We start from the raw sequence: 26794 nt of genomic DNA, 5'->3' as shown, positions 1-26794 counted from the left end.
GTCAGACCATTCTGCTGTAAATGAGTGGTCTTTACTGGCTAACTGTTCTTTGTCTAACAAGATAATACCTGTGGAACTACCATGCCCCAAGGAGACGAGGTGGGAGACTGTCTTGTCTTCACCCGAGTCAGGTGCAAGTCACACACTGGTAGTGCAACAGGGTGGGAGGGAAGAGTTCGTACAGTATGGAAATCAGATTACCTTGAAGGGGAAATATACTTTTGTATACCTAATCATTACTACTAGCTTAAATAACTACAACATTTGTTTTTACACAACTCAACACAGTTCGTAGGCTAATATGTAAAGTAGTAGGCTGCCTTTTAATTTGTATGTGATTCAACAACAAAAAACAGCTTCTGCCTGTCTCTACAAGCCGTAACATGTATTGAATGACAGGTGAACTAGCATCATCACTATGGGCGTCTGTCTGAGTATTTATGGGCAAATAGCGGTGCTTTGGGTGTTGTTTTTAAAAATGTTTTATGGATAACAGCTTCCCAAATACGCACAAGAGAACACTGTGACCACTCACTCCGTTAGGCTACAATTATTTGTTCGGGTCGCAGTGGTTTTACTCAGACACTGTGGTGAGGAGAGAAACTTTTGTTGCGGTCTGTCATCTCCACTCAGTTGTTCTCAATCCCGGGGCACTATCTCCATTTGTGATACCGCTTTTGCCAGACAATTCAGTTCCTGTTGTTGACATTCGGCTCGGGCTACCGTCGGTGCGGACAAGGTAGGGAGCTATAGCCTAACTACCCCTCCTATTCTACAAAATTACATTAACACAAACACAGTTGTAGAAAGTTATACTCTGTGGCCGGCGTAGGTCTACTTCGGGTTTTCTCAACTCGAAAAGACCCCACTTTACGCACCAGCCGAGACTGTTTACAAGGCAAATTAATTTCCCACCTCAGTCAATACTTTTTTTAATGACACGGTTCTAATTTGCCGGAAATTACCAGGCGCCGCAGTGTTCTCATCTCCGATGGCTGAAGCCAGAAGAGAAGAGGAGGAGGAGCAGTTGAGGGATATACGGAACCGAAATCAAGTAACAGGTATGTCCACTTGTCAATCTCTTGTAATTTTGATACAGCGTCTCCTGAAGTAGGCTACATGTGTTTGACACTTTGGGGTAATATAATTTCAAAACGTGGACTTTTACCTTTTAACCAATGAACATGACAACTTGGAACAGTGTTCCATCATGAAACATATGGTGAAGTGTGTAGGAAATGATACAATGTCATTCATATAACTTATTGTTGTGAAGCAAATGTTATGCAATTCTACAAATTGTTCCATTCCATTGAGCTGAGATATTTTTTGTTGCAGTTTTGAAGCTAATTTCCAGCAATTCTATGCATTTTGCCATGGCTAATGCTGTGTTCCTCTGCTCAAACGTTATAACAAAATCAATGGGCATGTAACCTGAATGCCCAGTTGTTAAAATATGATATTCTCCCTGACTGTCTAGCTTCTATTTGATTGTTAGTTCTCAAATATGATATTATTCAAAAATATAAATAGTAAAATATATTTTCTGCCTGCTTTCTATCTGGTTTTGATCGTTTAAGTTGACACTGAAACTATTTTTCCATCTGAAATTACTACTTCAGATGGTCGAGTCCAATCAACAAGAACAGCTAGCATGCTAACTGTTCTTGTAGACTTCCAGTCATTGCGCTAACACTAGTTAGCATTGGCTCGTAAAACTACCTTTAACTTCCTTCATACTTGATGCAGAGACATACAATGGTATCAACGATTGTATTCTGTTGCAGCTAGCGATTTTCCTAAAATAATAATTGTTCACATAAAAAAAATTCAAGAAGTTTCTATATAAAGAAATTATAATAATAGTACGCAAACCCAAAGTTTGAAAACCCTTGCTCCATCTCACTTCTCTCATGCCTTCTAGTAACTCCAAATCAGTTTCTAGTGCTATATAGAAATAATCCCTAGTTCTGTTCTGTACCAGTACAGTATCCAGCTGCTATGGTTGACACAATGCTCTCACTGTGTCATTCAGTAAAAGTATACTTTTATACAGCAGCTGGTAGCAACTACCTGTGTGTATCAGATACAGCAGTCAGTAAACAGTGCTACAACCATAAGGAAATGGTCTGGAAAACCCTGAAACTCTGTCAGCCAGACAGGAAGGATGACACAACAAATTGTACATGTCCCGACACTTAAAATATTCCTCATCTCATGCCAGCCAAGCTGTGTCATTTGGTGCTAACTGTGTTGCTGGAAATGCATCTGGAAAACCACTGGCACTTGGCAGACAGGTTGATCCTGTTCATTTTGGCTCTGTATATTTTTGCTTTTGTCGTTTTATTTCCTGATGAAATCACTTCTAAAATGTGTTCATATTCATATATTTTATGCCACACAATCTTCATGTATATCAAGAGAAAGGGTTGTAAATGAATACATGTATGTAGGCTTTATCCTGGACTTCCTGACGGGCTGCCCCCCATGTGGTAAGAATAGGCAACAACACGTCTGCCAAGGCTGATCCTTAACACTGGGGCCCCTCAGGGGTGTGTACTTAGTCCCCTCCTGTATTCCCTGTTCACCCACAACTGCGTGGCCAAACACGACTCCAACACCATCATTAAGTTCGTTGATGACACAACATTGGTAGGCCTAATCACTGATAACAATGAGGCGGCCTATAGGGATGAGGTCAGAGAACTGTCAGTGTGGTGCCAGGACAACAACCTCTCCCTCAATGTGAGCAAGAGAAAGGAGCTGATCGTGGACTACAGGAAAAGGCGGACCGTACAGGCCCCCATTAACATTGACGGGGCTGTAGTGGAGTGGGTTGAGAGTTTCAAGTTCCTTGGTGTCCACATCATTAACGAACTATCATAGTCCAAACATACCAAGACAGTCGTGAAGAGGGCACGACAAAACCTTTCCCCCCTCAGGAGACTGAAAAGATTTGGCATGGGTCCCCAGATTCTCAAGGTTCTACAGCTGCACCATCGGAACCATCCTGACCGGTTGCATCACCACCTGGTATGGCAACTGCTTGGCATCTGACCGTAAGCGCTACAGAGGGTAGTGCGAACGGCCCAGTACATCACTGGGGCCAAGCTTCCTGCCATCCATGACCTATATAATAGGTGGTGTCAGAGGAAAGCCCATAATATTGTCAGAGACTCCAGTCACCCAAGTTATAGACTGTTTCCTCTGCTACCGCACGGCAAGCGGTCCCGGAACGCCAAGTCTAGTACCAAAAGGCTCCTCAACAGCCTCTACCCCCAAGCCATTAGGCTGCTGAACAATTCATAAAAATCACCACCAGACAATTTACATTGACCCCCCCCTACACTGCTGCTACTCGCTGTTTGTTTGTTACCTATGCATGGTCACTTCGCCCCCACCTACATGTACAGATTACCTCAACTAGCCTGTACCCCTGCACACTGACTTGGTACCGGTGCCCCCTGTATATAGCCTCGTTATTCTTATTGTGTTAGCCTACTTGGTAAATATTTTCTTCTTCTTGAACTGCACTGTTGGTTAAGGGCGTGTAAGTAAGCATTTCACGGTAAAGTCTACACTTGTTGTATTTGGCGCATGTGGCAAATAAAGTTTGATTTGAATTTAGTCATTGCGTTTGTTTTACTATTTTACATTTCAATGGCTGTTGGTATATTGAACTTTCCCTCGCCTTTGAATTCTGGTTCTAAACATGGTTCTATGCCGAGCAATTTACAATCTAACAATGTGTTTGGACCCATAGAATGGTTAGACCTTCCTAGTGTAGTTAGGGAAGAATTAAGCAGCAACACCTGTTGAGCAAACACCTGACTTCCCAGTAAAGACACACCCCACCCCACCCAACACAAGCCTCCATGCCCAGTGTGTTAGTTCAGGCCTGGGTTAACTGCAGCTGTCTGTACGGGGAGATCAGGCTGATCCTATGGGCAGGTGGGTTGACTGTGTAGAGAGTGATTGAACAGGCAAACAGGAACTGTTGTCTTGTAACTTGATAATGGTGCCAACTGCCAACTCTACTGCACATGTGTGTAGGCTAGCTAGGCTATATCATATGAAGTTATTTCTGTCACAAGCTGAGATTAGCCTATTAAGGCTTCAGTATACAGTATATGCTTGTCACTTTTTAAGAGTAATATACATTATCTCATATGACTCATATGCCGTGCACCGTATGATGCCATATGTTATCATTGATGATTGCTTTGTGCATACTGTTCTTCATCGGCATTTTCAATTGGCCAAAGTTTAACCTATATATATATATATATATATATATATATATATATATATATATGTTAAACTTAGACCCCCTCATCTCTCTCTCTCTGTGTCTCTCTCACCCTCGGGTGGCTGTAGGAGTATGGAGAAGGAGGAATTCATATTTTGTCTTCCTTTGAAGAATCGTGTCTCCCTTAGCTGAGGCTTATCTCTTAATACAAATCCAACCATCATTAGTATTTTTGCAATTAAACTGTCTATTTCCAAAAAGGCATATTAGATTTTAATTGACTCGTCCCATCTTTGTCCCGTTGTAAAATATTAGCTTCCCCACTCGACGTCGACAAATTCATTACTTATCAATTTGACTCCACATGGAGGCAGCGTAATGACAGCTGTGAAATAACTATTTTCTTTTGTGTGATGAAAAGGCTCTCAAATATTAATGCAGAGCCTGTTTCCCTTGTAGCAAATGAGATGTACATATTAATGTACTGTAGTACCTCAACAGAGAAAATAGATGTGCAGTGCACAAAAGCTGGTATTTCAATATCACCCAGAATGCTTCACTCTTTCTGGCAGATAGTTTATCATTGATTAACGATAATACTGATAAATTGATGTTCAGTAATTGACACAATATATTTCTACTGGCTAGTCCAACTGACCTGTCTTCATAGTGTTTCACATGGGGGGGAGGGTTGTGCTGTGCTCAGTGCAAAACAACAAGGATGAAAGTGTATGCACTCACTACTGTAATTCGCTCTGCATGAGAGCGTCTGCTAAATGAATACAATTTAAAAAAATGTATTTATGCCAGATAGTTTCATTGATTAACTTAATAAAATTATGTTCAATAATTGACACACAATATTGACTTGGTTCCTTATTTCTACTGGCTAGTCCAACTGACCTGTCTGGTCCATGGGTTTGACTTCCTACAGAACATCTCTCAAAACTGACCCACAATGGCTCTGGATTGGACACAGTTAATGTGCAGCTGTTGCGTTCACCCACCAACCCACTTACCCAGCCATTAACCCCCAGCCCACCCTAAATCATTTGAAACACTCCCTTTGAGAAAGTATAGGGAAGACTTTGATTCTACCCTATGATGACATCAGTGTCTGTTCTGCCTGTGTGGGAAGTAGGATACAAGGATATGAAAACCCCTGGAAGTCTTCTGGGGTTTTGGGAAGAAGCAGAGATTCCTGCGCTGTATAAATAAACCCAGAATATGAGAGATCACGTTCCCTGAACATGCCATGTTACCGGGRTCGGGATATAGAGGAAGATGCTTCTTTATGGACTGACTAGGGATGGGAACTAGCCCCCTGTCTCCACACAGCTGTGCCTTCATAGCCTAGCACCACCCTCCATGGGATGTAACCTTACTTCTGACCTCTCTGGTTGGTTTGAAGTCCTGAGCCTAAATCAAATCAAATCTAGAAAGGCCAAAACCTAGGAAGAAACCAGGCTATGAGGGGTGGCCAGTCCTCTTCTGGGTGTGCCAGGTGGAGATTATAACAGAACATGGCCAAGATGTTCAAATGTTCATAAATTATTATATATTTTTTTTTTACCATTATTTTACCAGGTAAGTTGACTGAGAACACATTCTCATTTGCAGCAACAACCTGGGGAATAGTTACAGGGGAGAGGAGGGGGATGAATGAGCCAATTGTAAACTGGGGATTATTAGGTGACCGTGATGGTTGAGGGCCAGATTGGGAATTTAGCCAGGACACCGGGGTTAACACCCCTACTCTTACGATAAGTGCCATGGGATCTTTAATGACCTCAGAGAGTCAGGACACCTGTTTAACGTCCCATCCGAAAGACAGCACCCTACACAGAGCAGTGTCCCCAATCACTGCCCTGGGGCATTGGGATCTTTGTTTAGACCAGAGGAAAGAGTGCCTCCTACTGGCCCTCCAACACCACTTCCAGCAGCACCTGGTCTCCCATCCAGGGACTGACCAGGACCAACCCTGCTTAGCTTCAGAAGCAAGCCAGCAGTGGTATGCAGGGTGGTATGCTGCTGGATAAATGACCAGCATAATCAAATAATAGTAATCACAGTGAACAGGTCAGGGTTCCATAGCCGCAGGTAGAACAGTTGAAACTGGAGCAACAGCACGGCCAGGTGGACTGGGGACAACAAGGAGTCATCATGCCAGGTAGTCCTGAGGCATGGTCCTAGGGCTCAGGTCCTCCGAGAGAGAAAGAGAGAATTAGAGAGAGAGCATACTTAAATTCACACAGGACACCGGATAAGACAGAAGAAATACTCCAGATATAACAGACTGACCCGAGCCCCCCGACACAAACTACTGCAGCATAAATACTGGAGGCTGAGACAGGAGGGGTCAGGAGACACTGTGGCCCCATCCGATGATACCCCCGGACAGGGCCAAACAGGCAGGATATAACCTCACCCACTTTGCCAAAGCACAGCCCCCACACCACTAGAGGGATATCTTCAACCACCAACTTACCATCCTGAGATAAGGCCGAATATAGCCCACAAAGATCTCGCCCACGGCACAACCCAAGGGGGGGCGCCAACCCAGACAGGAAGACCACATCAGTGACTCAACCCACTCAAGTGACGCACATCTCCTAGGGACGGCATGGAAGAGCACCAGTAAGCCAGTGACTCTGCCCCTGTAATAGGGTTAGAGGCAGAGAATCCCAGTGGAGAGAGGGGAATCGGCTAGGCAGAGACAGCAAGGGCGGATCGTTGCTCCAGTGTCTTTCCGTTCACCTTCACACTCCTGGGCCAGACTACACTCAATCATAGGACCTACTGAAGAGATGAGTCTTCAATAAAGACTTAAAGGTTGAAGCCGAGTCTGCGTCTCTCACATGGGTAGGCAGACCATTCCATAAAAATGGAGCTCTATAGGAGAAAGCCCTGCCTCCAGCTGTTTGCTTAGAAATTCTAGGGACAATTAGGAGGCCTGCGTCTTGTGACCGTAGCGTACGTGTAGGTATGTACAGCAGGACCAAATCGGAAAGATAGGTCGGAGCAAGCCCATGTAATGCTTTGTAGGTTAGCAGTAAAACCTTGAAATCAGCCCTTGCCTTAACAAGAAGCCAGTGTAGGGAGGCTAGCACTGGAGTAATATGATACATTTTTGGGGTTCTGGTCAGGATTCTAGCAGCCGTACTTAGCACTAACTGAAGTTTATTTAGTGCTTTATCCGGGTAGCTGGAAAGTAGAGCATTGCAGTAGTCTAACCTAGAAGTAACAAAAGCATGGATACATTTTTCTGCATCAATTTTTGGACAGAACATTTCTGATTTTTGCAATGTTACGCAGATGGAAAAAAAAGCTGTCCTTGAAACAATCTTGATATGTCATTCAAAAGAGAGATCAGGGTCCAGAGTAATGCCGAGGTCCTTCAGTTTTATTTGAGACGACTGTACAACCATCAAGATTAATTTTCAGATTCAACAGAAGATCTCTTTGTTTCTTGAGACCTAGAACAAGCATTTCTGTTTTGTCCGAGTTTAAAAGTAAAACGTTTGCAGCCATCCACTTCCTTATGTCTGAAACACAGGCTTCTAGCAAGGGCAATTTTGGGGATTCACCATGTTTCATTGAAATGTACAGCTGTGTGTCATCCGCATAGCAGTGAAAGTTAACATTATGTTTTCGAATGACATCCCCAAGAGGTAAAATATATAGTGAAAACAATAGTGGTCCTAATAACGGAACCTTGAGGAACACCAAAATGTACAGTTGATTTGTCAGAGGACAAACCATTCACAGAGACAAACTGATATCTTTCCGGCAGATAAGATCTAAACCAGCCCAGAACTTGTCCGTGTAGACCAATTTGGGTTTCCAATCTCTCCAAAAGAATGTAGTGATCGATGGTATCAAAAGCAGCACTAAGGTCTAGGAGCACGAGGACAGATGCAGAGCCTCGGTCTGACGCCATTAAAAGGTAATTTACCACCTTCACAAGTGCAGTCTCAGTGCTATGATGGGGTCTAAAACCAGACTGAAGCATTTCGTATACATTGTTAGTCTTCAGGAAGGCAGTGAGTTGCTAAGCAACAGCTTTTCAAAAAAATTGAGAGGAATGGGAGATTCGATATAGGCTGATAGTTTTTTATATTTTCTGGGTCAAGGTTTGGCTTTTTCAAGAGAGGCTTTATTACTGCCACATTTAGTGATTTTGGTACACATCCGTTGGATAGAGAGCCATTTATTATGTTCAACATAGGAGGACCAAGCACAGGAAGCAGCTCTTTCAGTAGTTTAGTTGGAATAGGGTCCAGTATGCAGCTTGAAGGTTTAGAGGCCATTATTATTGTCATCATTGTGTCAAGAGATATAGTACTAAAACACTTGAGTATCTCCCTTGATCCTAGGTCCTGGCAGAGTTGTGCAGACTCAGGACAACTGAGCTTTGTAGGAATACGCAGATTTAAAGAGGAGTCCATAATTTGCTTTTTAATGATCATGATCTTTTCCTCAAAGAAGTTCATGAATTTATTACTGCTAAAGTGAAAGCTATCCTCTCTTAGGGAATGCTGCTTTTTAGTTAGCTTTGCGACAGTATCAAAAATACATTTTGGATTGTTCTTATTTTCCTCAATTAGGTTGGAAAAATAGGATGATCGAGCAGCAGTGAGGGCTCTTCGATACTGCACGGTACCGTCTTTCCAAGCTAGTCGGAAGACTTCCAGTTTGGTGTGGCGCCATTTCCGTTCCAATTTCCTGGAAGCTGGCTTCAGAGCCCGGGTATTTTCTGTATACCAGGGAGCTAGTTTCTTATGACAAATGTTTTTCGTTTTTAGGGGTGCAACTGCATCTAGGGTATTGAGCAAGGTTACATTGAGTTCCTCAGTTAGGTGGTTAAGCTAATATGCCTAGCTTGTATATTAAGGGAGAGGCTTTTTTTGTACACTCCCTCTTACCAATCGTTCTGTACAGAGGGCTGCCCCAGTTCTGAGTGATGTTAGCATGTGTCATAGTGAGTCATTTTGTGGTGTTTCTGTATGGGTTCTCTTCAATGGTTATTATTGTAGCTGGTCTTTTAGCAAGCAAATCAGCTTTAAAACCATATCTCTGTTTCTTTTCTCTTTAATGAGATACAGACAGTTGTTTTGCATCCTCTCTTATTTTGTTGCTTCTTTTTGGTGTTAATGATATTTATTTCATATTCAATAGGCTATTAATCTAATCTTATACTTTTATTTATTCATTTATTGTGTCTTTGTCCATAACCTGTCATGGGATATTTACTATTGGAAGCACTCCATAAAAGCCCTCCGAGGGAGGAGTCCATGACCTGGCAAATGTCTCTCTCCCACCACTCATAGAAAGAGGGTTGAGCCTCTTCACTAAGCCAGCAATAATAAGTATCTGATGAAAGTACTTATATTGATGGAGTGCTTTTATGCCTGGTTTCTACAGCTATATCTTATCTAAAAGTGTGGTTCATAATGGTCGCACGACCTGCTGAGTGACTTCTAGGAAAGAGGATATTTTATGGCTCAGTTGGTAGAGAATGGCGCTTGCAACACCAGGGTTGTGGGTTCGACTCCCACGGGCGGAACAGTACGAAAAAGTATGTACTCACTGCCGTAAGTCGCTTTGGATAAGAATGTCTGCTAAATTACGAAAATGATGTGGCGCTATGTCCGGATGTACTATCTATGATGGATTGGAATAGAGGAACAGTTGACTCCACCTTCTAATCCAGCAAAACATAGTCCCACAGTATGCCAAGGTCTTTAATATGTAGCCTACTTCCTAACACTAACGTAGACCGATGACCAAATAATAGAGCTATGCATGTTTCCAGAGCAGGGAGTGGTGCTACAATAGGGAAATACAAGGATCTGGCCAACAGAGATGTAGCGTCAGAATGGGTGTGCCCACCATTAACACCCTGCCAATAGGGAAGATGGACAGAAAGATACACAGTATTGTGCTCTCTCTGACACAGGAAGACAACATGTTGATTTTATTCTGTTAGATAAACACAGGTGTTGGGCTGGAACAAACCCAGAACAACCCCTATAATAACATAAATGACCTAGTTCAGTTGGTAACAAGCAAGGCCAGAAGAAATCCTGGCATATTTGTATTTTGTGTGAACTGTGCCTTTTAAGATCAGAGCAGAGGGTCATTTTTTTTGTAGTGTTCCATCGACCTTTTTCAGTAGAGCAGGAGAGTGACAGTAGAGTGGTACTTCCTGAATGGCCACATTCCATTTGATCACATTGGCCAAGTCAACACACCAGCCCGTAGGGAGAGAGAGAGACCCCTCCCTTTCTCTGTTGTCGTTCGTAGTCATGGAGTTTGTTTCTTTACACAGTAACACACAGCATGGAAAAGTAGGGAGGGACTTGAAGGAAATAATACACACCATTTTGGGGGACATTTGTGAAATGTGTTTAAAACGTTAACAGGTAGGAGAAGCTCTTGTTGCTATGTTTCGCTGTGAGATTATGTTGTCAGTACAATTCACAGTAGGTTATAGACAATACTTTCAGCAGGGATTGCACTGTATTCCAACTGACAGCTCGGTAACTTGTAAATGAAGCGCATGTTGAATATTGAAAATCCACTAGATATTGAATCCTATTCATTGTTCCATTGCACTTGCCTTTGACCAGTGTGTGTATGGCATTGTATCTACCGGTATGTAAATGTCAAACGATTTCCTCTTGGAAAACCTCTCTCCATTCTGTCTTTGTCACTGTAACTGATGCAGGTAAACAATCTCTCACAGACCAACGTGCAAAGAAATGTGTGAAAATGTCTCTGAGGATTTGATTCACTAACAAACTGTTACTTCCTTTTTTGTTTCATAGAGAGGTAAAAATGTTACCTTTACATTTGAGTCGTTTAGCAGACACCCCTTTCCAGAGTGACTTACAGTTAGTGCACTCATCTTCAGATAGCTAGGTGGGACAACCACATTGCACAGGCATAGAAAGACATTTTTCATCAAAGTAGCTTTCGGTAGAGTCCGTAACATACGTTTGAGGCAGTAGCATATGGCAGATGGCAAGTGTGGTGTTCGACATTGTAACAGTATTATACTGGTTGTAAGAGAATGAGGCGATGGCGTCAGGTCTTTAGCAGGATGCTAACAAAAATGAGCATCAAAATATTAAGATGGCTTAATGCATGATTTTTAACACAAAGGGATCCTAATAACCTCATATGACCTACTTGTCTGATTTATTTTAGTCCCTATGGCACAAACGCTTCATACACTCATATACTCTAGTATAGTCAAATGAATGTAAATGTTTGCTTAGCTGCTGTGCTCTGTGGACCACTAACCACTAGCCAGTCCATCATATCTTAAAGCTGATGACATAACTTTGGAATGATATCTGTTCAGTATCTTTTGCGAAGATTTCATATATGGAAATAAGACTTGACACATTTATGACACCTGTACAGCATGTCCTGGGTGAATGCTCGCTCCATCTGAAATGTGGTTTGTCTAGAAGGGATACAGCTTTTGTCAACATTTATTTTTCATAGCAGGTTTAGGAGAACCTGCGCAGCAGGTTAGGAAATTAACGTAGTAGGTTAGGGGAACTAGGTTAAGGTTGGGAAAGGGTTAGGGTTAGCTAAAATGCAAAACAATTCCACTTTTAACGTCAGTTTGATAAAAGCTGTATCCCATGTAGACGTGACCCTGAAATGTCAGGCGTCCAGAATAAGCCATTGAAAGTGTGAATGAGGGAGAGCTCATTTTAAAATGAGGGAGAGTCATTCTTTCCATACATATTGCTCATGGTCCCCTATTTACATATGATTTTCTTTGAGATTGTAGCTATACAGATCATGGTTCAGATATAATGTCTGGCTTGATGAAATAAAGATGAGAGCATTAACAAAACAATTATTTGTGTTTAGAAATGTTTTTTTTGTTTTAAATGCTTTTGATATTTGCATGTCAATGTCATTCTTTGTAACTGGTTGATCAAGTTATTAGTTTTGATGAACGGCAAGAAGGTATGCAAAGTCCATAGTTATTTTGTTCACTTGTCCTGTGTCGTTGTACCTGCAGCTTGCTTTGTTTGTGTACAAAATGAGGGTATTTTCTTAGTTAGAAATTGATCTTTCAAATGTGACCGTTAAAAAGGAAACGCTGGTTACTTTTCTTTTCAGATCGAACAGAGAGGAATAAGTCTGAGGCTTTTCATTCCAGGTAAGTTATCCATATCATTGAATTACAAATGTGGCATTTTCAATATGTCTATCTTTCTCAATACAGAGAAGGAAACGTGTTAATATTGTGATAATGTTGCGTGGTCCAGTATAAACACTGGGTTGTTCCAGCTCTCCCTAGCCACCTCTGTTGCTCCACGGCTCTGTCAGGRCTGCAGTGGCCAGAACACTGTCTCTTTAACAGGCAGCGCTGCTGAGGGAGAGTTGTGAATGGTGCAGGGTAGCAAACAATGTGCTGATCCATCCTCTTTGACGGACGGTTGGACACTGTGTCCACTGTGTCCGAAGGTCAGAGCTTTTTGAATGGGGGACAAAACCACACTGACTCAGTTGTTGACGCCCCCAGAGCCAAGTTGGTTACCGTCCAGGGTTAGGGTCAATTCCATTTCAATTCAGTAAACTGACTCCAACCCTGTAACCTTTCTTTCACAACATGGTATACCCTACCTAGATAACTCATTAAAACTCAGCACCTTTTCAATGTCTTCCAATCCWGGGTATTGACACAGAAGGAGGCTGGTGGGAGGAGCTATAGGAGGAAGGGCTCATTGTAACTGCTGGAATGGAATAAATAGAACGAAGTGAAACATAGTTTCCAGATGTTTGATGTGTTTGATACGTCAATTTATTCCATTCCAGCCATTMCAATGAGCCYGTCCTYCTATAGCTCCTCCCACCAGCCTCCTMTGTTAAAGTACAGCAAACGTCAACGTGTTCCAATACAAACCTTTTTTTTGTTGATCAACTATTGGACGTTTAACCTCCCTRTTGTTCTATTTGTTTATGGKCTTARCTAATCGTCCTAATTATCCACRTAGTGCTGTGGTGGGAGAGGCAGGGGGGCGTGTTGCTGTCTTCCTCTCCAGATGGTTTACATCATCTCCAGTTCAGTTAATGAGCAGGATGTGTTGAAGGTGCTGGGCCTATGGGGGTCTGGTCTGGATCCTGTTCATTAAGCACCATACGCAAACAGAAACCTGGAGCGACCACCTGGAATTGTCCAATAAGACATTTTTGTTTTCAGTTGCAAAAATGTTTTAAAACATATTCCATTGTGTGCCCTAATGAACATGACCCCGTTCCGTTGAGACTGTGTAGTTGGCCCTTCTGGGAACATATTCTGGCACAGCCTGGGAGGGGTGCGGTGTCAGCTCCAACACTACACTAGTCAGGAAGTCAGATCAGACCTGGGAATACAGATCAGCAAGAGGGGTCGTTATATTGCAGAAGTGCACTTTTGGACACCCCCCGGGCTTGGTGTGGTGGCCAGAGGAGGAGGTGTCAGACTTGGGCTATTTCTGAGTCATTGTTACAGTAACAGATGGACGATGCCTAAGGATATTCAGTGGATTGGATCTGCGTCCTGCTGCGTTTTAAGGGTTTTCTGGAGAGGGATTGTGGAAAGTTGCAAGCGGGGTTGAACTCTTCAAAGGGCTTGCTATTTAATGATTGTCCTCTTTCTTGTGCCTGCGTCTCTGGTACTTGTCCCATTCTCACTCTGATTACTGGCGTATAACAGGCGCATGTTCCGGAGGTAGGCTCTTCTTTTGGTTGCAGTATGCAGCGGTAGCTGTGTTGTGTGGATTGGAGTTGACGATAGAGTGGGATAGAGGATGTGGCCGTCACAGTGGCAACTGCAGTGCAGAGAGGACCACTGCAGCTAAAGAGGTTTGATGCAACTATCAACACTGTTGTTATCATCCTTTGGTGTTACTCTGCACTTATTCAGGTCTTTTAGAGGTAAAGGGGTATATATTATCTCTTTTACTTGATCATATAATGAAGTCTAGGATACCTATGGATGACAGTGAAATGTTTTCAAATGTCAGGATTATTTGCTGAGATTGTCATTTATTTTTGTTGAGAATTCCTCTGTCCTGGTTCAAGCCTATAAAGGTGGCTGGTTGGCTTGTGGATAATTAGCACTGTCTGTCCAGTGTAGTAATCCGGTGGAGTCTGACTCTTGCCAGCATTATACTTTGCTTTCACAGGTTGTATAAATGTAAGAAATCTTATTTTCCAGTCAAACTGGTAACTCTTCTCTCTTCCAGCCAAGGACCTCTGTCCTCAATACGAGCTGCCATCAAGCGTAGTGAGTTTCTCATTGTTGAGTTTGTCCATTATTTGGTATATTCTCATAGTTTTATATTGTATCTTGCATGATTAAAGTCTGTCTATAGCAGAGGAGGCTGGTGGGAGGAACTATAGGAGGATGGGCTCATTGTAATTGCTAGAATGAATGGAACGGAGTCAAACGTGGTTTCCATACATTGATGTGTTTGACTCTGCTCCATATATTCCATTCCAATGAGCCCGTCCTCCTATAGCTCCTCCCACCAGCCTCCTCTGGTATATAGCTATTGTACATGATTGAATCCCCCAAGTGTTTTTTTAATGTCTCTTTCAATTCATTACATATCAGATTGAAAGAGATTAATTTCATATAATTTTCTCTCACAGCGAGAACCAGCACCCAAAGTGAACAGACCAGAGACAGAAGGTAAAGTAAACAGAGGAGTTTCAAAATACTTCATAGTCTGATTGAATACAGTTCTACCCTCATTATTCCAAAAATCAAACACCAAATGCTTCAAGGTAAAGTGCACCATGGCAAAGAACTTGTGCTCTACAGTGCAATACACATTTTTCATTTAAAACGTACTGATATTAATGTTGACTTACAGTCCTCGACTCAACTGGTCAATAACCATTAAAGAAAGGAATATGGTCTATAAAATAGCATATTAACAAAAACAAAATGATGGCCACATATGGTGTTAAAAAAGCTATATAATGATTTATGACAAATGATGGCTACATAAGGCTTTCTGTCAACATAAGACAAGTGTCAACAGTCTGTTGCATGTCACGTTTGGTTGAGGTAGTCTACTGTATTGTGCGTAATGGACTTGTTTGTCTTTCAGACGTCCAGAGATCACCATCCTATCAGCCGAGCCGCTCGCTGCCAACGGCTGGTACCCAGGGCCTTCTGGGGGATTTACGGCAGCCCCGCCTCCCTCACAGCCCATCTGGGGAGGGTGCATCCAATCAGATACCCAGGTACGGTTTATTACTAACATCAGCCTCTAATACTAGGGGAGACAGCAGGGTGTGTGTTCTTGGCCTGTTCAGTTTGGGTGTGTTCTGCATGGATTTGAACTTGGATTTTGTTTGATCCACCTTACCATGTTCCTGTGTCTTTCACAGTTTTCAGTGTAATGTTTGAGATGATGAACTACTTTCAAAGAAAACATATAATTTAGCAGTGAAACAAGCACGGCCGTTTCAGCATGTTGTACTACTATAGGACGTCAATGTAGGACGGTAGCAAGCTTGCATGTAGAATACAAGTTATAATAATCACACCGCTACACATTTGCTTGGTCAACGTGTGTGTGATCGTGTGTACCTTCTCTCTCGTGTTTTAGCCACCGCCATCTTATGACCAGGTGATTAAGGAGAAGACCCAGGAGACCGTTGTCACGCCGACCGCCGCCCCCCGGAGATCCACGGCCATCGCCACGCAGACCGACCCTGTGGAGGACGACACCGCCGCTGGCCCAGAATGCACTGCACCCTCACAGCCAATCGCGAAGAGACAATCTACAGGTGAGCCTTATGAGAGTGATGATTACAGATGGGTTAGCTGACAACGTCACGAAAACTCTATAGTTGGCAAATATCATATCCTTGTATTACCACGACTAAAACAATGTAACGTCAGTTTTTAGTCCACGTTTTCATTTGTGGTGTGTGGTGTGAGTATAGGCTAAGTGTATTGTTTATAATCTTTTCCTTCTCAGTGAAAATAAAGCCAAAAAAGCCACCAAGGCCATACTTACCCAAGCCTTTACAAAGTGACTCTACCACTGCAACAGCTGTATCTGATTCTGGTCTTATCCAAGTAGACGCCACAGCCACTAACACTAAGAACCAAACTGACCCCAAGTCAGCCGCAGCCCAACCCAGCCCAACAGATTCCAGCTGTGCAATCCCAAACACCCAGTCTCTCTCTCCATCTGTTTCTGTAAAATGGGATGGGCCAATAAAACCTTCCGAACCCAGCACTATCACTACGTTCTTAGAACCTACAGTCCCCTCCTCAACAGTCCCAGTAGCCACTGAACGTCCCATCCCGCTTCCTCGTTCCAAATCCTGCAAACAGACAATCACAGAGGAGGTCAAAGTTCAGACTCTGGTCAGGCTCAGTGACAGTGGTTCCAGCTCTGTAGATGACACAGCAGTCGAGGCTCCTCCCTCGGGGAAGTACCTACAGGAGCTATTAGATGTGTTTTGTTCCGAGGACCAATGCGACCAGAACACTAGTGACGCTAGTGACAATCAGACGCCAACTGACGGGAGCGACCAAAGCGAGGAAGGTGACGAGGACGGTGACATGGCCGCCCTTCACAGCCAACGTAACATCCGGGCCCGGATCCAGGCTTTTGAGAGCCAGGAGGGCGATGGGGAACCAGAGTTCAAACAACCAGAGCCTCTACCCAGGAACGTGCACCTCAAACCCCCTGTGATTTCAGCCAAACCAGCCCCAGCCCTTGCCCCCAAGCCCTCAATCAAGAAGCCCAGTAATGACAATAATTACCAGGGGGCGATCTCCATTTTCTCTACTCCCTTTATTCCTTCCATCCCAACCCCAGCACCCAGACCCGTGCTCCACAGAGAACCCAGTATAGTCCCAGAACCCAAGGAACCAGAGGCTCCACCCCCCACCAAGACAGCCATCCTTTCCCGGTCGCAGCTCTCCATAGCGGCCAGAGCCAAGAACCTCTTCCCGCAAGAGGAGGATGAACCCAGGTTGGTACCTCCTATCTCTCCAGAGAAGCCTCGCAAGGAGCCGCTGGGCCTCAACCTCAACAACCACAACTCGGCCTCCATCACCACCACAGAGGCAGTGAATGAATACATGGACAACCCCATGAGTAAGTACAGCAGCATGCATTTCACCACTGACTTAATTGGTTAACTTAGTAGTATAAGTGTTCTAAGTATAGTTAAAACACATATAAGCTAATTTATAACCTCTTTATCGACACTACTTTACAAAAAACGTCACTAGCCTGCAGTTTTTATTTTTTTATTTCACCTTTATTTAACCATTACAACTGCGACCTGGCCAAGATAAAGCGAAGCAGTGCGACACAAACAACACAGAGTTACACATGGGATAAACGTACAGTCAATAACACAATAGAAAAATCTATATACAGTGTGTGCAAATGTAGTAAGGTTAGGGAGGTAAGGCAATAAATAGGGCATAGTGGCAAAATAATTAAAATGTAGCATTAACACTGGAGTGATAGATGTGCAGATGATGATGTGCAAGTAGAGATACTGGGGTGCAAAAATAAATAACAATATGGAGATGAGGTAGTTGGGTGGGCTATTTACAGATGGGCTGTGTACAGCTGCAGCGATCGGTAAGCTGCTCTGACAGCTGATGCTTAAAGTTAGTGAGGGAGATATAAGACTCCAGCTTCAGTGATTTTTGCAATTCGTTCCAGTCATTGGCAGCAGAGAACTGGAAGGAAAGGTGGCCAAAGTAGGAGTTGGCTTTGGGGGTGACCAGTGAAATATACCTGCTAGAGCGAGTGCTACGGGTAGGTGTTGCTATGGTGACCAGTGAGCTGAGATAAGGTGGGGCTTTACCTAGCAAAGACTTATAGATGACCTGGAGCCAGTGGGTTTGGCGACGAATATGAAGCGAGGGCCAGCCAACGAGAGCATCCAGGTCGCAGTGGTGGGTAGCATATGGGGCTTTGGTGACAAAACGGATGGCACTGTGATTGACTACATCTAATTTGCTGCGTAGAGTGTTGGAGACTATTTTGTAAATGACATCGCCGAAGTCAAGGATCGGTAGGATAGTCAGTTTTACGAGGGTATGTTTGGCAGCATGAGTGAAGGATGCTTTGTTCCGAAGTAGGAAGCCCATTCTAGATTTAATTTTGGATTGGAGATGCTTAATGTGAGTCTGGAAGGAGAGTTTACAGTCTAGCCAGACACCTAGGTATTTGTAGTTGTCCACATATTGTAAGTCAGAACCGTCCAGAGTAGCGAAGCTAGTCGGGCGGGCAGGTGCGGGCAGCGATCGGTTGAAAAGCATGCATTTCGTTTTACTAGCATTTAAGAGCAGTTGGAGGCCACGGAAGGAGTGTTGTATGGCATTGAAGCTCGTCTGGAGGTTTGTTAACACAGTGTCCAAAGAAGGGTCAGAAGTATACAGAATGGTGTCATCTGCGTAGAGGTGGATCAGAGAATCACCAGCAGCAAGAGCGACATCATTGATATATATACAAAGAAAAGAGTCGGCCCAAGAATTGAACCCTGTGGCACCCCCATAGAGACTGCCAGAGGTCCGGACAACAGGCCCTCCGATTTGACACACTGAACTCTATCTGAGAAGTAGTTGGTGAACCAGGCGAGGCAGTCATTTGAGAAACCAAGGCTATTGAGTCTGCCGATAAGAATGCGGTGATTGACAGAGTCGAAAGCCTTGGCCTGGTCGATGAAGACGGCTGCACAGTACTGCCTTTTATCGATGGCAGTTATGATATCGTTTAGGACCTTGAGCGTGGCTGAGGTGCACCCATGACCAGCTCGGAAACCAGATTGCATAGCAGAGAAGGTACGGTGAGATTCGAAATGGTCGGTGATCTGTTTGTTAACTTGGCTTTCGAAGACCTTAGAAAAGCAGGGCAGGATGGATATAGGTCTATAACAGTTTGGGTCTAGAGTGTTTCCCCCTTTGAAGAGGGGGATGACCGCGACAGCTTTTCAATCTTTAGGGATCTCAGACGATACGAAAGAGAGGTTGAACAGGCTAGTAATATGGGTTGCAACAATTACGGCGGATAATTTTAGAAAGAGAGGGTCCAGATTGGCATTAAAGGTTTTAAACATTGCTTAGAATTTGTCATATAGTCCTAATGCAGGACCTATATGTTGACAAATATTGATGAGACAACACTGGCCGTCTCTGTCTCTGTCTCTCTCCAGGCTGTATCCCGGTGAACCCTGTGCGTAGTGTTGTGGGCGGCGGCGGCTCCTTCAGCAGACAGAGTGTAACCAGAAGACCCACCACCATTAGAGTGCCCAGTAAAGGAAAACGTGAGTCTAGTCCACCTGCTCTACTCTCTGAGTAGTGAGTTATGTGGCATGCTCCAGATCCACACATGTATGACCTTACATAAAGGCACTCTGATCTGCATCTGGGTCTACCCAAAATAAAACGTTTTGACATAACCAAATGATGGATTAGATGCTGTTGATTTTTTTTTGCTGACGAGCCATTTTCTTTAACAAACTGTAGGTGTGTATGTTTGAAAGTGTGTGTCTGTGCTTTGGTGTCTTAGTGAGTGTGTACAGTCGACTCCTGATAAGTGAGTCAGTTAATCCGAATTTCAATACTTTATTTACTTCGACACGTAGTTTGAGTATGTGCATGTTCCATCTCAGAGCGTTCATTCATGGCAACACCAAGCCATTGAATTAGTGCAACATTACAATGATCCCAAACCTTTGCATGGATTAAGAGTTGACTGTACAGTTTACAGTACAGTGTGTCCAGTCTAAAACGTTGACTGTTTTCTCTCTCAGTGTTCGATGGGACTTTGGACAACCCTCCTCCTCTCCCTGCACAGAAGCCTGTAGGGTCACTGCCGTCCCCCGTGACCCGTAAACAAAGCATCTCAACCCGCTTCCCCTTCCAGGTAAGTGTTACCACCTTCCTTCCCCATATACTTCTCCAACAGAAGCACTATTGATCTACAGTCGGCTACCTAGCTTCTCTTCTACTACTAGAAAACAGGAAATACAAGAGATTACTGACATAGTTCTTCCTCCACACCACCATAATACTGCACTCTCTCTGGGGAAGCCAGAGCCAGTCAATAGCTCCCGGCCCGGCTTGGCTATGACATAACCGGGCTTTTGTGCAGCAAGAAGGCTTAGCTAAAAGGACATAAAAAGACAAGTCAAAGTGCTACTTTGTATTTTTCTTCAGCGTCACTCACGATTATCTTGTGTCAGTTCATTCATGGTGGCTTGAAAACCAGCCCTGTCAGAAGCAGTGCTAAACTAGCCTGACAAACCAGCCTTTTACCTGGCCACCGCCAACATTCACCTCCACCTGTGGTTCTCAACCGCAGACCACACAAAGGGGCCAGTGTAGTGTAAACAATGACTGACTAGTACTGTACAGCTAGCTGTTAGCAGTGGCTAAGGAAGGGCACATTGAGCAGTCATTCACTTGGTTGCTATGGTTGCCCTAGTTGCTGAGCGCTGCAATGGTAGTAGGCGTAGTAAGTCTGTTTTGTTCAGGGGAGGTCATTCAATCCCATGTGGTGTTAAATGTGATCTGGGAGAGATTAGAGAAGTACCCTGGTTGTCATCAATTCACATCTGTTTCTAGACTGGCTTCTTTGAACATAATAGTAACAACATTTTTTCTGTTGATTTGAACTGTAGGAGTCCTTTGGTTCTGAGCCCATACCGGGCCTCCCTCCTCGGTCAGTAACATCACATCGTGGGTCATTTAAGGGGATAGAGAGGGGTAAAGATCCATTGATAACATATTAGATACAGTCCTAGACACATGGCTTTAATTAACTTCATACTACTGTTGATCTCTTTCAGGCCTGGTGGAGCTAAGGTCCTCCCTCCTCGCCCACCTCCAGCAAAAGTAGGCCCAGGAAGGCCACCCCCGCCCCGGATAAATGGTCCACGTCAATCCCTCTCCACCCGTAGAGCACCAGCGTCATCAGCAGCTCCATCACCCAGGCAGCCCCAGGCTCAGAAGCCCAAGAAGAAGGGACCTGTGCTTCCCCCCAGGCCCAACCCTGGCCACCGTCTCTACAACCAATACACGGTGAGAGCTTAGAGTTCCCACCCCGCTCTGCTGCAGCCCCCAAGGCAGCCTGCTCTGTTGCTGCCCCAAGGCAGCCTGCTCTGCTCTGTTGCTGCCCCCAAGGCAGCCTGCTCTGCCCCTGCTGCCCCCGAGACAGCCTGCTCTGCCCCTGCTACCCCCAAGGCAGCCTGCTCTGCCCCTGCTGCCCCCGAGACAGCTCTCTGCTCTGTTGCTGCCCCAAGGCAGCCTGCTCTGTCTGTTGCTGCCCCCAAGGCAGCCTGCTCTGCTCTGTTGCTGCCCCAAGGCAGCCTGCTCTGCCCCTGCTGCCCCCGAGACAGCCTGCTCTGCTCTGTTGCTGCCCCAAGGCAGCCTGCTCTGCTCTGTTGCTGCCCCCAAGGCAGCCTGCTCTGCTCTGTTGCTGCCCCCAAGGCAGCCTGCTCTGCCCCTGCTACCCCCAAGGCAGCCTGCTCTGCCCCTGCTGCCCCCGAGACAGCCTGCTCTGCCGCCCCCAAGGCAGATCCATGGTGTATTTCAGTGGAACTGTTGTGTACTATAGTTGTGGCAAGTGTCACAGAGTAATAAGCCTGTGTATGTTTTCTGAATGTTTTCTTTGTCATGTGTGTTTGTCTAGCTTGGACTTCCCCACGGGATAGCAGAGTTTGACTACTGTGGGAGAGACACAGGGGAACTCTCATTCCAGGTAAATCACTGTCTGCATGTTTTGGAGGTTTTGCTTCTAGCAACAACAAGAACATGATATGAGAAAATGTTAATGACTAATGTATTTAAACATGATTTGATCACTAGTTTTATGGATTTACTTATTTCACCTTACTGTTTTGTAATAATTTTTTTCTTTAAGGAAAAGACAATTTAGTAGAAATGAATATCAAATGCTTCTTGATTTTCTCCCACAGAAAAATGAGTTGCTGCTGCTGATGGAGCAGCTCGACCACAAGACCTTTGAATGTCAAGTGGGAGACATCCGGGGCCGAGTCCAGAAGTCTCACATGAAAGTCATCACTCCTCTCTCCAGTGCCCCAACTAAAGCAGCTCTGTCACAAGTAATGTCTTCAACCATTTACAATGAGCTGTCAATCAAAACATGTCTGCCCTCTTACTTTCCAGGCAACTTGGCTACCCCCTATTTTGTTTGGCTACCCCCTATTTTGTTTGGCTACCCCTTATTTTGTTTGGCTACCCCTTATTTTGTTTGGCCACCCCTTACTTTGTTTGGCTAACCTCTATTTTGTTTGGCCACCCCTTATTTTGTTTGGCTACCCCTTATTTTGTTTGGCTACCCCTTATTTTGTTTGGCTACCCCTTATTTTGTTTGGCTACCCCTTATTTTGTTTGGCTACCCCGTATTTTGTTTGGCTACCCCTTATTTTGTTTGGCTACCCCTTATTTTGTTTGGCCACCCCTTATTTTGTTTGGCTAGCCCGTATTTTGTTTGGCTAGCCTATGTTTAGTATATCTAGCACCAATTGGTTTTTATTTCTTTGTAGCCACATAGGAACTTTCATTGTGAACTTGGAGTATTTTTTTAGTTTAGTCTCTAAATCCCTATTTTGTACATGTTTCTGTAAATTCCACATATACCTGGATGTGTTTTCTCTTACAGGGTGTCAGCACAGTTGGGTCTCGTAGAGGCAGCAGTGGTCTGCAGGTGCAGGTCCTCCATGACTTCACCCCAGGTACGGAACAGTACCTACACTGGCACGCTGACCACCACAACACACAACCTAACACGTCTCCTATGTCCTATAGTAACAAACACATCGGCTATTGGACTGTACACCTTGCAATATTTTAAGCCATTTATTAGATTTTAATCATGTCAAATAAATTCCAATATGGCTGGCATGCTTTTACAGCTGTTTTGAGTTCCCCCAAACATATCCACGCCAAGTAAAGTAACTTTTAGAATCTAGAAGAGTCTCACAAAAAAAGGGTTTACAGGTTTGAATCACCTCCAATCATTTGCAATATGTCTGGCATGTTTTTATTGCTTAGTTCTGTGTTTCCCTCAGCAATTGATATCCGCAAAGTAGAGTTCATGCTAGAGTTTGTGTTGTCAGTTGGTGTCAGCAGTGGGATTTGATTGACATGTGTTGTATCCTATTCAGAGGGTCCAGGGGAGCTGGGTCTGAGGGAGGGGGATGTGGTGACCAATGTGGAGCAGGTGGACAGTGAGTGGTACCGCGGCTCCTGTAGAGGCTCCTCTGGCTTCTTCCCTGTCAACTACGTCAAAGTTATGGTAAGACTTCAGTCAATGTTTCAGCTATAGAGATAGGGCTGGTTTCCAAGACTCAGATTAAGCCTACTCCTGGACGAAAAACTGTTCAATAAATAGTATTTTCAGTCTTTTGTGTGAGAAACCAGCCCATAAAGTGGTCTATAGGATGTACACAAATGAGTCCAGCTATTTAATGTGTTTTGATTATGATTTTTTCTCTATTTAGTCAAATGCACCAACACCGACCAACGCAAAGAAGGCAAGGCCCCCCCCTGCAACAGTCAGTGGACCGAGGTGTGTGGCGCGGTTCGACTTCGAGGGTGAGCAGAGTGACGAGCTAACCTTTTCTGAGGGAGACGTGATTCAGCTAAAGGAGTACATGGAAGAGGAGTGGGCGAGGGGACAGATAGGAGCCCACACTGGAATCTTCCCCATCAACTTTGTGGATATCATAGAAGATCTTCCTCCTCCGCCACAACGACAGCAATCATTCCCCACCAAGATGGCACTACCTGGTAGGACTTTTAATTCAAGGCCCACTTCTTAGCTTGAAATGGAATATACTGTATATTAAATGACATAACACAGACTGGGCCTTCAAATCATTAAGGAACATCGGCTTGAGATGTGTGTCCCTATCTTGACATTGTAAACAAAATCAGAGAATTGGAGACATTGGAATTTTCCCACGGAAGTTCATGTTGTTCCGGCATACTGTATCTGAGGTCATAGTGTAAGGTCAAAGGTGGCCAGGCCACAAACACAGTGAAATATTTATTCTTGGCGTGGGGGATTTTAGCTGTATCGTCACGTATCCTGTACCCCTATTGCGGTTTGTCCACCAGTACAAAAGGTTTCTCTAGAACTAGTCTCCAGTGAACTGCCTCCATCTCTCTCGTAATGTGTAGGCTGATACTTCCCTCTGCGGAATGTATGGAATCTGTGCAACATGTTTATGTTAAGTCAGGAGCTCTGTGTAAGCCCCTGTACTAAGACCTTATTATTAATACWGTACAGCTCACTCTGTGTGCTACATGTACTTCTCACTGGCTCTAGCAGTGTACTAGTGTACGCCCACACACTCATTCCCCATTCAGTTTTATGTTCAGCAACTGTCAACACGATATGCTTTCTATCTGAAWACCGCTACTGCATTTCTCAGGCATGGTTTCTTCAACCAAGACCCAAGAGGCTGCCAAACGCATACAGGTATGGTTCATGTGGTACTGTTACCAGTCTTTACAACATAACACAAACKAACGTCACGATACAGGTGTATATTTGTCAGTGTCTGGTGTTTGGCCTTAGCTGTAGTCTGGGGAAGCCTAATGACGTCTGTGTGTATATCCAGTGATTAATGATTAGAGCTTGTGTATGAGACCGTGAGTATGAGAGTGTCCACTAACATGTATATCCCTGTCTATAGTCTGGTTCGTCAGGAGTGGAGTGGGCCGTGGCTCTGTATGACTTTGTAGGCCAGACAGAAGAGGAACTGTCCTTCCAACAGGGAGACCGTATCCTGGTCACACAGCATGTAGATGCCGAGTGGTGCTCTGGAAGGCTTAACGGTAGAGAAGGATTCTTCCCCACAGCCTTCGTAGAGACCAGCTCAGGTAATAATAGTGCATTCTTATGGCACCATCTTGTGGTGGGAGGTGAATTTATCTGCTTGATATAAATCTAGGAGTTTTTTATTTTTATACTTTTGGTTTAATTTGGGTGATGATTGACACATGACAAAAAACAACTACTGATACATTCAACGTAAAACCCACAGTTTGAATAGGCCTATATACCAGAGGCTGGTGGGAGGAGCTGTAGGAGGATGGGCTCATTGTAAAGACTGGATTGGAACTAATGGACCAGAGTCAAACATATGGTTTCTGATAACGTTCCATTAATTCCATTAGTCTTTAAAATGAGCCCATCCTCTTATAGCTCCCCCCACCAGCCACCTCTGATACATACAGATATTCCTGGCCTACTCATAGGGCAGCATAGTAGGACATTTAAGGTACTGATGATTCCCTTTGTCTCTGTCCAGGCAACTCTCCAGTGTTGGACAGACAGCAGTGTGTGACTAATGGAGAAGGAAGCAGAGGGAAAGCACTGTTCGACTTCACAGCTGAATGTGATGAGGAGCTCTCACTGAAGGTATCTGTCAACATTCTATTAGTTACAATCAAGTCATATACTACAGGTACTAGGCCTCCAGTATAACTTTCCTTTCTCTTGCTATAGGCGGGGGATGTCATCACCAACTTGGAGTCCATTGACGATGAGTGGTTCCTGGGAGAGTTGAGGGGGAAGCGAGCATTGGTGCCTAAAAATTATATGGAAGTGCTGGCATGAGTAATCTACCCTTAACAAAGACACTGGGGCACTACGGGAACTACTTTGTGTCTGTGGTTTCATCACGAGTAATGTCTTTTGAACTATGAGAACCTGAAAGATGATAGGAAACAGAATATTCCAAAGTGCCTTTTTGCCCCACTGGACTGCAGTAGTTCTCTACTTTGAAGCGTAAAACTGGATTGTCCAGTCAATCTCCCACAGAAAACTATTGGGTGTCTTTTTGAATGCAACATTGTTTAAAAAAAAATAGTATTTATAAATGTGAAAGGATCACTTTATTTTGATAGTCCATCTGTATGTGGTCATACTATCTGCTGATAAGCAACTGTTTGCGAAGGATACGGTAAGGTCTGTTAGGATAAGGGTTAAGGTTAGGGCTAGTTGAAATGTTACTGATAGTCCATCTGTAGATGCTCTACAGACTATCCAAATAAAGTGTTACCTGTGAAAGTAATGAAATAACTTTGTATGACGATGCATCTGAGAATGGCTGGCTGTAACTCAATTGAACAGGCATTCATATGAAGTTCCTGCCACAAAACCCTTACCAGCTTTGTTCTAATCCAGATATGCAGTATTTAACATGTTGACCACACCATTGCACACTAAATATAGCTGTAGTACAATATTTCCTCAAACTATGAATTGTGGTTCTTACAATACTGCATGATTGTAGCCCCCTAAAAGCCTTTTCTGGTGGCTAATTGTGCTGAGCTGGTTAATGAAATAAAGATATTTTTAAAATGTTGACTTCTATTAAGTCAATTCTCCTTAACAGGGTCATTCATAACTTTGAAGAAAGTGTCAAGGTTTGACTTTCAGAAAAACATTGGTCAAGCTTAGGCAGCGGGTTTTTTTTTTAGGTGTATAATCCTCACAG

The 26794-nt window shown here is 44.0% G+C and overlaps 1 protein-coding gene across 1 annotated transcript; it reads left to right on the top strand.

Annotated features, from left to right (window-relative positions):
- The first annotated feature begins 476 nt into the window (after positions 1-476).
- On the top strand, positions 477-26662 carry sh3d19 (SH3 domain containing 19). Its single transcript, XM_023979603.3, has 21 exons — positions 477-739; positions 969-1061; positions 12398-12437; positions 14509-14549; positions 14918-14957; positions 15382-15517; positions 15886-16066; positions 16261-17394; positions 19472-19582; positions 20072-20184; positions 20942-20982; positions 21110-21341; positions 21952-22020; positions 22238-22384; positions 22945-23017; positions 23450-23580; positions 23786-24074; positions 24722-24768; positions 24986-25172; positions 25604-25713; positions 25801-26662. The coding sequence occupies exons 2-21, from the start codon at positions 992-994 to the stop codon at positions 25909-25911; spliced, it is 3303 nt and encodes a 1100-aa protein (XP_023835371.1). The 5' UTR covers positions 477-739; positions 969-991; the 3' UTR covers positions 25912-26662.
- Positions 26663-26794: the final 132 nt, after the last annotated feature.

This window comes from Salvelinus sp. IW2-2015, linkage group LG34, assembly GCF_002910315.2.
Source record: "Salvelinus sp. IW2-2015 linkage group LG34, ASM291031v2, whole genome shotgun sequence".
NCBI lineage: Eukaryota > Metazoa > Chordata > Actinopteri > Salmoniformes > Salmonidae > Salvelinus > Salvelinus sp. IW2-2015.
The sequence above is the reverse complement of the archived record's forward strand: the minus strand, read 5'-3'. Positions and strand labels throughout refer to the sequence as shown.

Excerpts from the sequence above, each read along its gene's own strand:
- sh3d19 (XM_023979603.3), top strand. The coding sequence starts at position 992 with ATGGCTGAAGCCAGAAGAGAAGAGGAGGAGGAGCAGTTGAGGGATATA. Across the intron at positions 17,395-19,471 it reads ATACATGGACAACCCCATGA|GCTGTATCCCGGTGAACCCT; the intron begins GTAAGTACAGCA and ends GTCTCTCTCCAG. Across the intron at positions 22,385-22,944 it reads CTAAAGCAGCTCTGTCACAA|GGTGTCAGCACAGTTGGGTC; the intron begins GTAATGTCTTCA and ends TTTCTCTTACAG.